This window comes from Silene latifolia, chromosome 10 (genome assembly GCF_048544455.1).
Source record: "Silene latifolia isolate original U9 population chromosome 10, ASM4854445v1, whole genome shotgun sequence".
Lineage (NCBI taxonomy): Eukaryota > Viridiplantae > Streptophyta > Magnoliopsida > Caryophyllales > Caryophyllaceae > Silene > Silene latifolia.
Genome location: NC_133535.1, coordinates 1,284,734 through 1,297,658, shown reverse-complemented (window position 1 = coordinate 1,297,658; position 12,925 = coordinate 1,284,734). Strand labels below are relative to the sequence as shown.

General features: G+C 35.6%; 1 protein-coding gene across 2 annotated transcripts; it reads left to right on the top strand.

The window, feature by feature from the left end:
- The first annotated feature begins 1,727 nt into the window (after positions 1 to 1,727).
- LOC141604629 (uncharacterized) lies at positions 1,728 to 6,448 on the top strand. 2 transcript variants are annotated; one of them, XM_074423056.1, is made up of 10 exons: positions 1,728 to 2,320; positions 2,830 to 2,866; positions 2,994 to 3,108; positions 3,306 to 3,351; positions 3,454 to 3,552; positions 4,299 to 4,367; positions 4,451 to 4,757; positions 4,896 to 5,047; positions 5,269 to 5,460; positions 5,571 to 6,448. In XM_074423056.1, exons 1-10 carry the CDS (start codon positions 1,880 to 1,882, stop codon positions 5,571 to 5,573), a joined length of 1,461 nt encoding a protein of 486 aa, XP_074279157.1. In that variant the 5' UTR covers positions 1,728 to 1,879; the 3' UTR covers positions 5,574 to 6,448. The 2 variants fall into 2 exon arrangements, with proteins under 2 accessions (XP_074279157.1, XP_074279156.1); XM_074423055.1 differs by having other exon boundaries at positions 5,269 to 6,448.
- Positions 6,449 to 12,925: the final 6,477 nt, after the last annotated feature.

Here is a 12,925-nt window from a genome sequence, read left to right as displayed (position 1 = left end):
TATTAAATGTGTTTCGAAATCTAGTCTTGTTAGGAATTCTAAAAAAGTTGGACTCTCTAATATCGCTTGAAAAGTTTCTGCTTTATATATATGTATTGATTGTTATCTAGTGCTTCCAGAAAATAAATTTGGGGGGAAAAAAACGCATTCATACAACATCGATCATTTTACATGGCAATTTTAGTGTTCATAGTTTCTCAACTGGTATCGACAATGATGATTTAGAGTTTTATCATTTTTATCTTGTACATGTTTTATAATGTATATAAGTATGTTCAATACAAGATATACCATGTTGCGTGTTATTATCTAAAAACAAACATTGCCTATAGGCTATAGCAGTTATGTGCTAGCCATGGCGAACAATAAACATGTCAATTTTCTCTAACGGTATTAGATTTTTTATGGTGTTAGATGCTTAAGTGGTATATCGAGTTATTAACTGGAGTCCACTCCCTTCAACACCTTTGGCTTACAACTATTATATAAAGTTAATATTCGATATTATACCTTTATATGGTCTAAATAGGCCATGAGTTTTTCAATAACAGCTCATATGATGAACTTTGTTGATATGATTAGTGCTATTAATATTTATAAACACTCATGAGTTACATAAGTCAAGGATATTACCTGTAATAAGTTAATGATCTTGATAATCAGATTATTTTTGCATCAAATTTAGTCTTTAATTTTCCCAAATAGATTTTACATTACTTTTAAAGATTTCATCTCTATTTAGAAATCTCCCACGTGTTTCACCATCTATAGAATTTAAAACTATTTACATTGACTTTCCCTAACATAGTTACATCCCCATAATTCAAACTAATCCCATACCAACTCAACTTCTCCTGCAAGCCTTTTCAAGAAGTAACTCACCATAAAAACTACTCTCCAACAAACACATTTAACCCTAGAGTTCTTAGCACGTGGACAACAAAAAAGAAGTTACACTTTGGTGATATGAATAGTACTATTAATCCTTTGACCACTAATCTGAACTCCTCAAACCATAATCAATATCTTTTCAAACCATGGTTACCGAATTCGCTCGGTAGCCTACTAATCGCGAATTGTTAAAAGCAAATTCTATCAATCTATCAAGTTGCAAGATACATATAACTCACATTCTATAAGAGCGAATCACAAATTGGTAAGGACATATTCATAGCGAATCCGATAACCATGTTTCAAACATCTCTTATGTTATACTCCATACAATATACATCCACTTAACCAACATCGTCTAATTTATAACCAACTCATGATAACTTAAAGTAGTCCATAACATAACATCAACTAGACCTTGAAAAACCGTCTCAACCCGCACCCGAATTCTTTCAAACCCGAAACATAATTGACTGGACTCGTACCTGAATACTCCCAAACCCGTTACCTCAACCCGAGCCAAAGTAACTCAACCCAATCCAAATTCTTGCAGTACCACCCGACCAAAACCCGAATACCCTCAAATCGATTGACCTGAGCCAAAATAACTCAAACCAATCCAAATTCTTATTGTACGGACCCGATCCAAACCCGAATACCCTCAAACCCATTACCTCAAATCTTCCAAATATCTTAACAACCATCAACCAGGAAATAACCCGAGCCAAAATAACTTGACCCGATCCAAATTCCTGCAGTACGACCCGACCCGACCCGACCCAAACCCGACTGAATTGTCATTAACAAAACCCCATGACTAAACTCCCCCAAAAATCACCTAACAAAAACCAAAGAGAAAAGAGATAGAAAGAGAAAAAACAAGAGAATGCAAAGAATCAACAACAACAACAAAGAAAAGCAACCCCAAAGGCAAACACAAACTATCATCCTCCTCCTCTTCCTCATTGTATGATACTCCACCACCACAATGGTTAGACAACCACACACCACCACCGCCACCGCCGCCGCATCTTCCACCACCCTTCTCCTCACTCCCCCTAAACGTAAAAAAGGCCGCCCTTCTCTTCACGATCTCCAACAACGCAAACTCTTTCAACAACAACAACAACAACAACAACAACAATTCCGCAACCGCAACAACAACCACCGCAACGAAGCCGATAATAACGATGATTACAAGAATAAAAACCCCCAATTTAACCCTAATTCTGATTGCCAACCTCGTAGAATCAGATCTTCACGGAATACCTCAATTCTACCTGCTCAATTCCTTCTTGGTTCCGATTCTGATTCCGATTCCCCCAATTTGAACAATTGTAATTCCGTTTCTGGTTCTGATTCCGACTCCGATGATGAACGTGTTTCTAAGAAAATCCGTCGTTTATCTTCTAATAATAAACACTCCAAGGTTTGTTACAATTGAATTGAATTTAATTGAATTGAATTCCCGCTTTTTTGATTTGATTTGATGTGTATATATAAGTATAAATATTCTCCTTGGAATTCGCGCATTTTTTCGAAGATTCTAGAAGAAAATGGAGGGGTTTTTGTCATTTTCTATTCTTGTCGCCCCACCATTTTTTATATATATACACCTTCAATTTAATTTAATTCAATTTTCATGAAAATTAATTTAATTTATTTGATTTGATTTGATTTTTTTATTTCCTTATCCTTTACCAGTTTAATAAAAGCAACCACTTTATTTACTTTATTTATTATTGTTACTGCTGCTTGTACTGTGAATTAAAAAGGTGAATTTGTCTTGTATTGGTATTCTTTTATTGTTAAATTCTGTGAGGGAGCGTATTTTAATCAAAGCTAAACAAATGATCGGGATAAGATATGATATGATTGATTGTTGAATTTAATAATGAGTTTGATTGTAATTGTTTATATATATTTTTCGAGTTTCAGGATGAAAAGGGGTCGAAAGCGACTGACACTCACAATGGTGATTCTTCTCTTTGTTATCTTATAGTAGTAGTATCAATCATATTCTTGAGGTGGTGTATTTATTTTATATCGGTTTCGGGTTTTGGGATTTTGGTTTTGAATTATTTGTGATTTTGATTGTACAGAGACAAGGGTGGTCTTGGGTGGACCCACAAATGCTTCAACTTCTGCTGCTGCTGCAAATGCTACTGCTTTGCCTGATAGAAAGTTGCTGTTGCTTGTACTTGATAGGCTGCAAAAGTGCGTTTTCGTAACTGGGTTTTTCAGTTTTCGTTTGTTCGTTGATTGTGTTTTGCAGGGGTGTTTACTGTTTACTGTTTAGTGCATAATGGTTTCGAATGTACACTGCAACAATTTGCGGGAATTATTGAGGCACTAGGGTACTCTTGGTGTTGTTGTTTAGTGTATAATGGTGTGATTATATTTGTGTAATGTAGGAAAGATACTCGTGGAGTGTTTGCTGAACCGGTTGATCCGGAGGAGGTAAGTAGCTGTGTTGTTTAGACTTTAGATGATTCAAATCTGCCGGTTGTGGTTGTGATCGATCAGCTTGGTGTTTGACGTCTGAATTGATGTTGCTTTCAGCTTCCTGATTACCATGAGGTTATAGAAAATCCAATGGATTTTGGGACAGTGAGAAGTAATCTTGATCGTGGTCGTTATAAGACATTGGAACAGTTTGAGGTTAGTGATTTCAGAAGTTCTGAGCAAGTGTTTATGCAGTTTCTGGTGCCGCTGTATTGTTATGGAATGGAATTCAATTTGGTGTTTAAGTTAACAGGAATGCTTTTTTGTAGTCACATATCACATATGTGAAGTAGAACAGAGGCGCGAGGCGCAAACAACTGTGCTAGATATTCTTGAGTTGTATTATTATAGTTAGTGTCTTTGCATAAGAAACGATTTGTTTGGAAATTTATCGTGTTTAGTCAGCACTCCACTGAGGGATATGCCGAAAAAAATGATATTTTTGTGTTTAGTCAGTAATTCCACTGATGTTTGAGTTTTCCATTTTAACAAAAGTGATGTTTGAATACATGACTAAGGCGCAGCTAGTGCTATTTTCATCTGCATTTCAGTGACATTACTATAACACTGATTCAGAACATATGAACTATAACCAGAAAGAGCGCAAGTATCTAAATCATTGTGGAATTCTTTTTTGCTGTGGTTTACTATGTACATCTTCATGTTTCTTTACCATAACGGCATTTCCATGATCACATAAGAATAAGCAGCCAAATAAGACTCCTTGGTGATCGAATATCTGCTGTTATTCTGGCAGCCTGTTCTTGGAACTCTTATTTCATTCTCAACATTTCCAAGTTTTTGTTTGGTACGGAGTATTAGATACCTGTATAGTGAACTACATGGATTGGGTTTGCCAGGATGAGTTCTTCATTTTTATGTCCAGATTTCTATGGTTGCAGGATGACGTTTATTTAATCTCTTCAAATGCAATGCAGTATAATCCACCATCTACCATATTTTTCCGACAAGTAAGAGTTCTCTTCTTGAACCATTTAATCTTGGTCTCACTTTTCTATATGGCGACCATGATAACTAATGTCACATGCACTAGGCTCGAGCTATCCAAGAACTTGCGAAGAAAGAATTTGAGACATTGAGACAAGATGCTGGACTAAGTGACCCACCACCAAAACCTAGGAGGGGCAGACCACCAGGCAGTAGGAACCTGAAGCGGCTCCTTGAAAAGTCACCTGCTGATAACAGTGTAGCCGAGTCTCCACCAGATGCCACAACTACACCTACACATACACCTGCTTCTCGAGAAGATGATGCAACAAGATCAGGCTCCTATAATCTGCGGAAAGGACCTAGTTTGTACCGGTTTCCTCGTAAACTTGAGAACTCCTTCGATTTTTCAGGTAATGTAGTGGTCACTTTTGCCCGATTTGATTTTTTCATTTCTCTTCTTGAGTTTTGTTCATAATTTCTTTGTTTTAATATCTTTGTTTTTCCTACTCGTCCTCCTTTAAACTGATGTGTTTGTTACTGTCCTGCAGCATCTTCTTCTAGATACATGTCAACAAAGTATGGTAAAATGCCATGTGGATCAGAGGAAAATAGGCGCGACACATATTTTTCTTCCCAATTTGATTCTGACCAGGATTGTTTAGCTGCGGCATTTGGAAGCTCTGACCGGCAATTGATTCCGGTGAGTACTATTGTGTATATCTATTTGTTTGTATTGTTTTCAGTCTCTCATTTGTCACACATGTTGGCCTTTTTACATGCCTGTAATCTAAAACATGTCAACTAGTAGCTCATGAAGGCATCGAGGGTTGGTGGTCCTAACCGGTGAAACCTGATAGCATCAAACCGCCCTCGTTTATACCAGAAAAGTCTAATCTAAATATGAAACATTCACTCATGCAGGTAGGTCCCTCCTCTGATCATAGTTATGCGAGAAGCCTGGCACGATTTGGTGCAGACCTTGGACCTGCGGTTTGGAGTATTGTATCGAAAAAACTCAGAAGTATCTTGCCTCTGAATGTGGATTTTGGTCCTGGATGGGTTGAGGAAATCAAGCAATCGTCGACTCAGCTTTCTCCCTTGCCAGATAAGTTGGTACAGTCAAGCTCTTTGTTACAAGACACCTTCAATAACAAACCTCATAGTCCTTTGCCATCGGGTTTTACACAATCAACTTTTGTCCCCAAACTCTCTGCTTCTTGTAGTGAAAATTACGCGGGAGCTGGAGAATTAAATTATAATGGTGAATGGTCTTCACTGAACGGCATTAACGGAGTAATACAACCTGGCCCCACTTCCAGACCAACTTCGTCATCATTTTTTAACACCGCCATGGTGTCTAGCGCCTTTGAGAATTCTGCTAGTGCCGTCCGGAGCAACTTGCACTCGCCACCAGCTGATTACCATGGTATGATGAACCCTGAAACTGATATAGGCGCTTTCGGGACACCTTACTGGAACAACATGCCGATACAAGAAAGATGTGATCGGCTTTATCCTGCAGACGTTAATGGTGGTTTTCAAGCATCTAGCTCTAGAAACTCCGGTTTGCCAATTGGCTCTCCGCCACAACTAGACTTGGTCTTACAGCTTTGATTCATGAACGAAAATGCTAGTTCTTTTAGGTTTATGTTACTCCGGCTCACCTGCAAATGTGAGCCAAAATGCCGGGCACTTCTATTTGCGAAAACAATCATGTTTTGGCTTAAAACATTAAGCCAAAAAATGAAGTGTCAAAGTATAGTTTTAGATATAGGCAAGTATTGGCAGTCTTCTAGTGACTGACTAATTGCCGGACATACAGTGGTGGTAGAAAGACGGTGAAACACTGTACAGAATTTTTCGCCGTCATATTGGGTTTGAATCTTTGATTCAAGAGGGAAATTGATATTATTGCTGATTTTCACAGTTTTTTCGGTTTTAGGGTAAGACGAAAGAAAAGAATTGTAGAGGGTAATGACCCGTAGGCCGCCGTAGTTGAATTGGTTTTAGTTTGTACCAAGTTATTGATTATTGATGTAGTGATACAGGAATTTTTATGATCGTACCAGAAGCCAACACCAGCTATTTCGGCTCGTTTTCTTGATTTTTTTTCTTCAGGTGTCTTAAATAAAACTAATATATTTGGCTTAACCCTTTATTTTCGCAAATTCTTATTTCACATAGCTACTTTTCGTCTAAAGTTTTTAAAATTACTCAAGACCAAAATCCAAGAAACACAAACCTTTATAAATCAACTCTAATTCTCTCAAAATAATCAAACGAAATAGATACCTATACCTATTTCTCTTACTCCCTCTAATTCGCTATAATGTTCCCCTTTCTTTTTTTGGTAACTTTTACTCTTATTTTATTCATTTCTCTCTCCTATTATCAAACCCCAAACAATTCTTTTACTCTTATTTTATTACTTTTCTTAGGCTATGTTTAACGGGGGGACGAGCAATGGGAATGAGCAACAATACCAGCCAAAAAGTAAAGAAAAAGCAACTTTAGCAAAGTCTTAGAGTGGGTCTTGGATTTCCAAGACTCACTTTAAGACCGGTAAATAGTGTTTTGTTTGTGTAAAAGTGGGTTCTTTTTACTGTTGTTGAGATTTTTGATAGGTTTGAGAGATAAAATGGAATAAATAAGAGAGTCTGAGTTAAGTCTTAATGGTAAAGTGAGTCCTTTTTACTGTTGTTAAGACTCATATTCGATCTGTGGATAAACTTAGTCTTAATGTTTTGGCCCCACAACTCCTTATTTAACTCCTAATAATTCTTCTCCCTCCTATCAACAAACCCCACATTTGTCCTTTATTCATTTTTATTCATTTTTCTTAAGTATTGTGCCTATCTTAAATGAGATCATTATGATGAATTGGAGGGCTTTTATCATCTAATAATTATGGAAACTTTTAAAATCCATGTTTCGATATTCATCCAACTCTAATTAGGAATAGAAATTGACTTCAAGCTTAACTTTGATTAGGAGTATGATTAACACCATATTATATATATACACACACAAACCTTTATAAATCATCTCTAATTCTCTCAAAATAATCCTCAACAATACTAATGGCTACTATAACGATATCATGCCCGCACACTTGCAAAATCTACCCCTCGTGTTCTTCTCCAAAATTCGTTCATACCTTAAAAATTACTTACACTTATCAAAAATTTGAGTCGTTGTATTACCTCAACGGTAATGACCAAATGATAGAGACACCACACTTTATTCCAATTACAGACCTGGTATTATCTGACCCGATTAACCCGTTTTGTAATGAATGCCAGCGGGCATTCCTCGACTTTTTTCACAACAAGTGTTATAGTCCATTCAACAACTTGAAAAATTTACGCATGGAAGTTAGAAATGAGATGGACCGATTAGTTAATGTTAAAGACACGTGTGCTTGTAATTGTAGGGGTCATGGCGTGGTTTACTCGTTCGAGTATCTTTTGAAACGACCTATTACGGACGAGGAGCTTGCTGTGGCTTTGGAGGTGGGCCCGTTCGAGACGGTGGTTGTGGAGGATTTGGAGGAGAAGGTGAGGGAGGAGAGTTGTTGTATTTGTCTTGAGGGACTTGTTATTAGTGAAACTGATGAGGACAATAATAATAATGACGATGACGAGGATGAGGACGATGGCCATGACGAGGATAATAATATCAGTAATGGTGGTGACGTGATTATTAGGAGGTTGGCTAGGTTGCCATGTCAACATATGTTTCATGATGAATGCATACTTAAGTGGTTACGTAAGTGTCACTTGTGTCCTCTTTGCCGATTTGAGCTTACTGTCGATGAATCCGATTATGAATCTGATGACGATGAAGAAGAAGAAGATATTTTCTTTGACGCACAGTCTGAAGATGATGACGACGATGAAGAGATTTTCATGAATGCATTTGATCGACTATTGAATTCTGGGTTATTAAGAGTCTTCAATTAATATTTGGTTTAACCCTTTATGTTTCATGATAATAGTCATTTAATTTCGTTTCTCTCATTTGCGTTTTTAGAGGTCAAAGTTTTTAAAATTTGATCGAAATTTTTCCAAAAAACTGTACACCTTAAATAGAACTGACGAGGTACTCTCGAAGTAATCTATAATCTCGGATTTGTACTTCTCTTATATTTTCATACCTCAAGATTGACTGTCAATATATCAAATCTTCATAGCAAACTGTTTCAACTTGAATAGCCAAGGTTTTAATTTGACAACTTTGATCCAAAAGTAAAAATATAAGGATTTTGGTCAAACCCAAAATTAAGGCGTGAGAGTTTTTTTTTAAAAAAAAAAGAAAAAAAAAAAGAAAAAAAGAAAAAACTAACAATTTTGTCTTGAAATTTGCATAGATTATAATATGTAGTTTCTTCGTTGTAACTTGTAAGCTCCTACATATGCTTTATTCTTGTAAGGTTGGATTTGAATTTGGTAAAGGGTAGTCTTAATACATGTCAACTTCAAATTTTTAAGACTTCGAGTTTTATGTTTTATCAAGAATGAAGTTCTCAGGCCCAAAAGAACTAGTGGTCCAGTTCCGTTGCTCAGGTTGCACCTGGGCTTAGCCGCTCTTGGATTTGATTCGACCATTTAATCAATAAAAAGATTTTTGTTGATATATTTAGCAAAAAATATTTACTTATTGAATAAAAAACATTGCTCCTGGACATCTATCATTTCATACATCCTCTTATTGTATTCAGAGACCAATTGTCTCATTAAAAAACTATATTCATCTTAAGTATAAAATGAGTTAAATATTATCTCGTATAGATGGACCAGACGAGAGTATGTCGCCCCGTAGACATTTTTTTGTGTGTTATCCATCTATTTGACCCATATTTTATTATGTAAGACGGATATTTCTGTCTAAAACAAAAATTTATGTTCGGAGAATGGAAGGGAGACATAACAAGTTAACAGACCATAATTTGCAAAAATGGATATATAGCAGCCTTCCTAAAAAAGGTAATGAACAATAATCTTCTAATTATATTTTGGTAATTAATCCGATTAAATCATATTATCACATGTTTGAAACATCCTTTGGTTTTCACGATTCATGGATAATATCATGCACTTAGAATATATGATACTAATACTAATCACCTACTATATTAGTATAAGAGTGTAGCCTATATAAATATGCCCAAGAGTTAGGCTCATACTACCAAGCAATTCAAAACTAGCATTCATATAAATTTCAACTAACGTGAAATCTTTAATTTGTTGTTAATTTAACAAATGGCTGCCTCTTGCCCACTCGATAACTTGAAACCAACCATTTTTGCTATCCTCACTATGACTCCCTCTCAGGTACATTGCACGAATACTCTTAAGGCGGTTTAACACAAATATTTACGTCAAATCACATATTAGTTTGTCAAAATAATCTCATAACGTAGTCCCTTCATCTCAATCATTTGTTTAACTTTAATTAGAATACCCCGTTCAAAAAATTAGAAAAATGTTAATAGATTAACGAATTGGAGAGAGTAGTTTTTAGTAATAACCCAAAAGTCACTGTCACCAAGGTTGGTCCGTCTAAAGGTACCCATATATTATACTCCGTATGTGATATGTGAAACGAGTCGATCATGCATAATGTTATCTCATTTTTCGTATTGTTATCGTTTTATAATGAACACTTTACATTCACCCTTGATTTTGAGATAAATATTTTTCATAATGTTGGTTTGAATCAAATACTTACACTAACAGTTTGTTGAAATATATGCAGATCACAAGTGATGAGGACAATATTCCATCTACCGTGTAAAATGAAGTGTTACACAATGATTGGCCATTATTTCCTTCTGTCTTTTTTAGGTTTTTGACTTTGAGTTCAACCTATGTGGGTGTTTATTGATGTATTTCACCTTGTATTGAATTTCTCATCTTTTTTTTTATTGATGATAAAATAAAATGTGATGGCCAACATATTCATGAAGTTTTGTTTTTCATTCGATTGGTCTTTCTTAAGACAGATATATCCGTCTTAAGGAAAAACGGGTCAAATAATGCTCCCCTCGGCTAGATATATATGTAGAACAACTATTACAATTATTTTGCTATTTGCTAAGAACTTTTTTTTTTGTCTTGATCATTCTATTTGACCCGGTTTAAGGTTAAGACGGATATATCTCTCTTACATGAGAATTTATGTTTTTCATTTCATCCTTGTACTAAAGTAAGGAACAGATGCAATATTTGCAGAGTAATTTATAGCCTTGGATACGGGATATGTATTCATAATTTTCTTAAAATTTATCATCCAATAATTATGAAAACTTATAAAATCCATGTTCGAATATTAAACAAACTCTTAAGTAGAAATAAGAATTGACTTCAAGCTAAATTAGGAGTATGAATTAATTAATACTCCATTGACAACATAAATATATCCAACCCAAAAGCACAAATGCTCATTTAAGACGGACACTAATAATAATAATAATAATAATAATAATAATAATACTAATACTAATAATAATAATAATAATAATAACAACAACGATGACGAGCATGAGGACGATGATGATGACGAGGATAATAATATCAGTAATGGTGGTGACATGATTATTAGGAGGTTGGCTAGGTTGCCATGTCAACATATGTTTCATGATGTATGCACACTTAAGTGGCTACGTACGTGTCACTCGTGTGCTCTTTGTCGATTTGAGCTTGATGTGGATGAAACCGATAATGAACCTGATGTTGAATTTGATGACGATGAAGAAGACGAAGATACTTTATTAGACGCATTTGTTGATGAAGACAATGATGAAAATATATTCATCGGCGCATTTAATCGACTATATAATTTTTTTATTTTCGTGTACAAGTTGATTTTTTCCTTTAATAATTATTAGTACTCTTGTTTCTTTGATTTTTTAACAATCCGGACTACATAATTCTTTTTTAATAATTATTAATCTAGTACGAAGTAATTTTAATCTCACATAGGTACGGTTTCATATACGAGAATAATTATTATCAATTCCAGTTACGATTAAACTGACTAACCTAGGTGCATGCTTGTGTTACCACGAACGTCGTTAGATTAACTTAATTAAAATCAGCTCTCGGTGCAATTAAAAAACATTCAGCCGAATATAACAAAAGTGATCAAGTCGAGGTACGTATAGAGATGGCAGTGGGCCGTGCTGGACCGGCCCACCGTGCCTTACCCCAAAAATGGCTCGGCCCAGGCACGCTAATTCGGCCCACCGTGCCGTGCTTGGCCCATACTTGGTTAACCCAGTCGCGGCCCGCCTATGGCACGGTTATTTTCATGCTGGGCCGTGCCTGGCCCATGGGCTGGTCGTGCCTTGTTCATGGGCCGGCCCATCGTGCTTTTTTCCTTTTTTGTTTTAAAAAAAAACAAAGAACTTTTTATAATAATTGTATGATTTTAGTACTTTTCGTTTATTAATATAATAATTTAAATAAAATATATATTTTATTAAATATTAATGTACTTGATTACTTGTATTTTTAATATATTCGATTTAATCAAATAATTAACAAACGATGAAAAAAAGAGTTTTTTATTAAACGATTAATAAACAATGTTAAAAAAAAATACCTCAATCTTTTATTAAAAAAACATGAAACGATGTAACTACACGTCTACAAGTTTATTCAATTAAAAAAACAATGAAACGATTAAGAAACGATATTAATCTAATATAATAATAAGAAAAAATACAAAATACAAGTTTATTTAATATGATATGCAACTATGAATCTGACGGGATGCTTGTTTCGTCGGAATCAAGCTCGTGCTCATGATCGACAAAGTCTTGTTGTCGATTTTCGGCATCCATCCAATCCTTATAGCACACGAACATTTTAAGTGTATCGGATCTTAGACGAGTTCGTTTTTCATCCAATACCCTTTTTGCTCCACTAAAGCAACTTTCGGATGCAACGGAAGACACTTGAATGCTTAAGAAGTCCCTTGCTATTGCCGACATCACCGGAAGCGACCTCCTTTGATTTCACCACCATTGCAAAAGGTCAAGGTTGTTTGACTCTTCTTCGGTCATACCTCGCATATAATCGTAGCTAGTGTACATTTGATACTCGGCCAAGTTGGATGTTGGAGTAGATTGTTGTCGACTCGGCCTTACTCGACTCATCAAACCTTTAAGAGCGGTCAAGCTCGCTCCTTGAATAGCACCACCACTAGTACCTGCACTAGAAGTAGGATGAGAAGAAACACGAGTGAAGTTGCCAATAACAGACTCGTAATGGTTATATACAGTAAAAATTGCGAACTAATTCTTTCTCTATATTGAGCTTCGTCAAACGGTAAACGTAATAGACTCCTATAAACACCAAATAATTGTATGGTTTCCTCTAATTTCCACCTAGGGTCTAAAATCATACAAAAAACGTAAACAATGGAAATATAGGACCAATACTTGAGCCACTTTTGCTCCATTTTTGGAAGAAACCCGCTAAACATAGCATTTTGACGATAATTGTTAAAAAGTTACGCAATAGGAATAACATTACCAACGAAATAAGGAGCGGTAGGTTTATAAACATGTGAA

Coding starts and splice junctions, on each gene's coding strand:
- LOC141604629 (XM_074423055.1), top strand. CDS start 1,880: ATGGTTAGACAACCACACACCACCACCGCCACCGCCGCCGCATCTTCC. Junction 2,321..2,829: donor CTAATAATAAACACTCCAAG/GTTTGTTACAAT, acceptor TTCGAGTTTCAG/GATGAAAAGGGGTCGAAAGC. Junction 4,758..4,895: donor GAACTCCTTCGATTTTTCAG/GTAATGTAGTGG, acceptor ACTGTCCTGCAG/CATCTTCTTCTAGATACATG.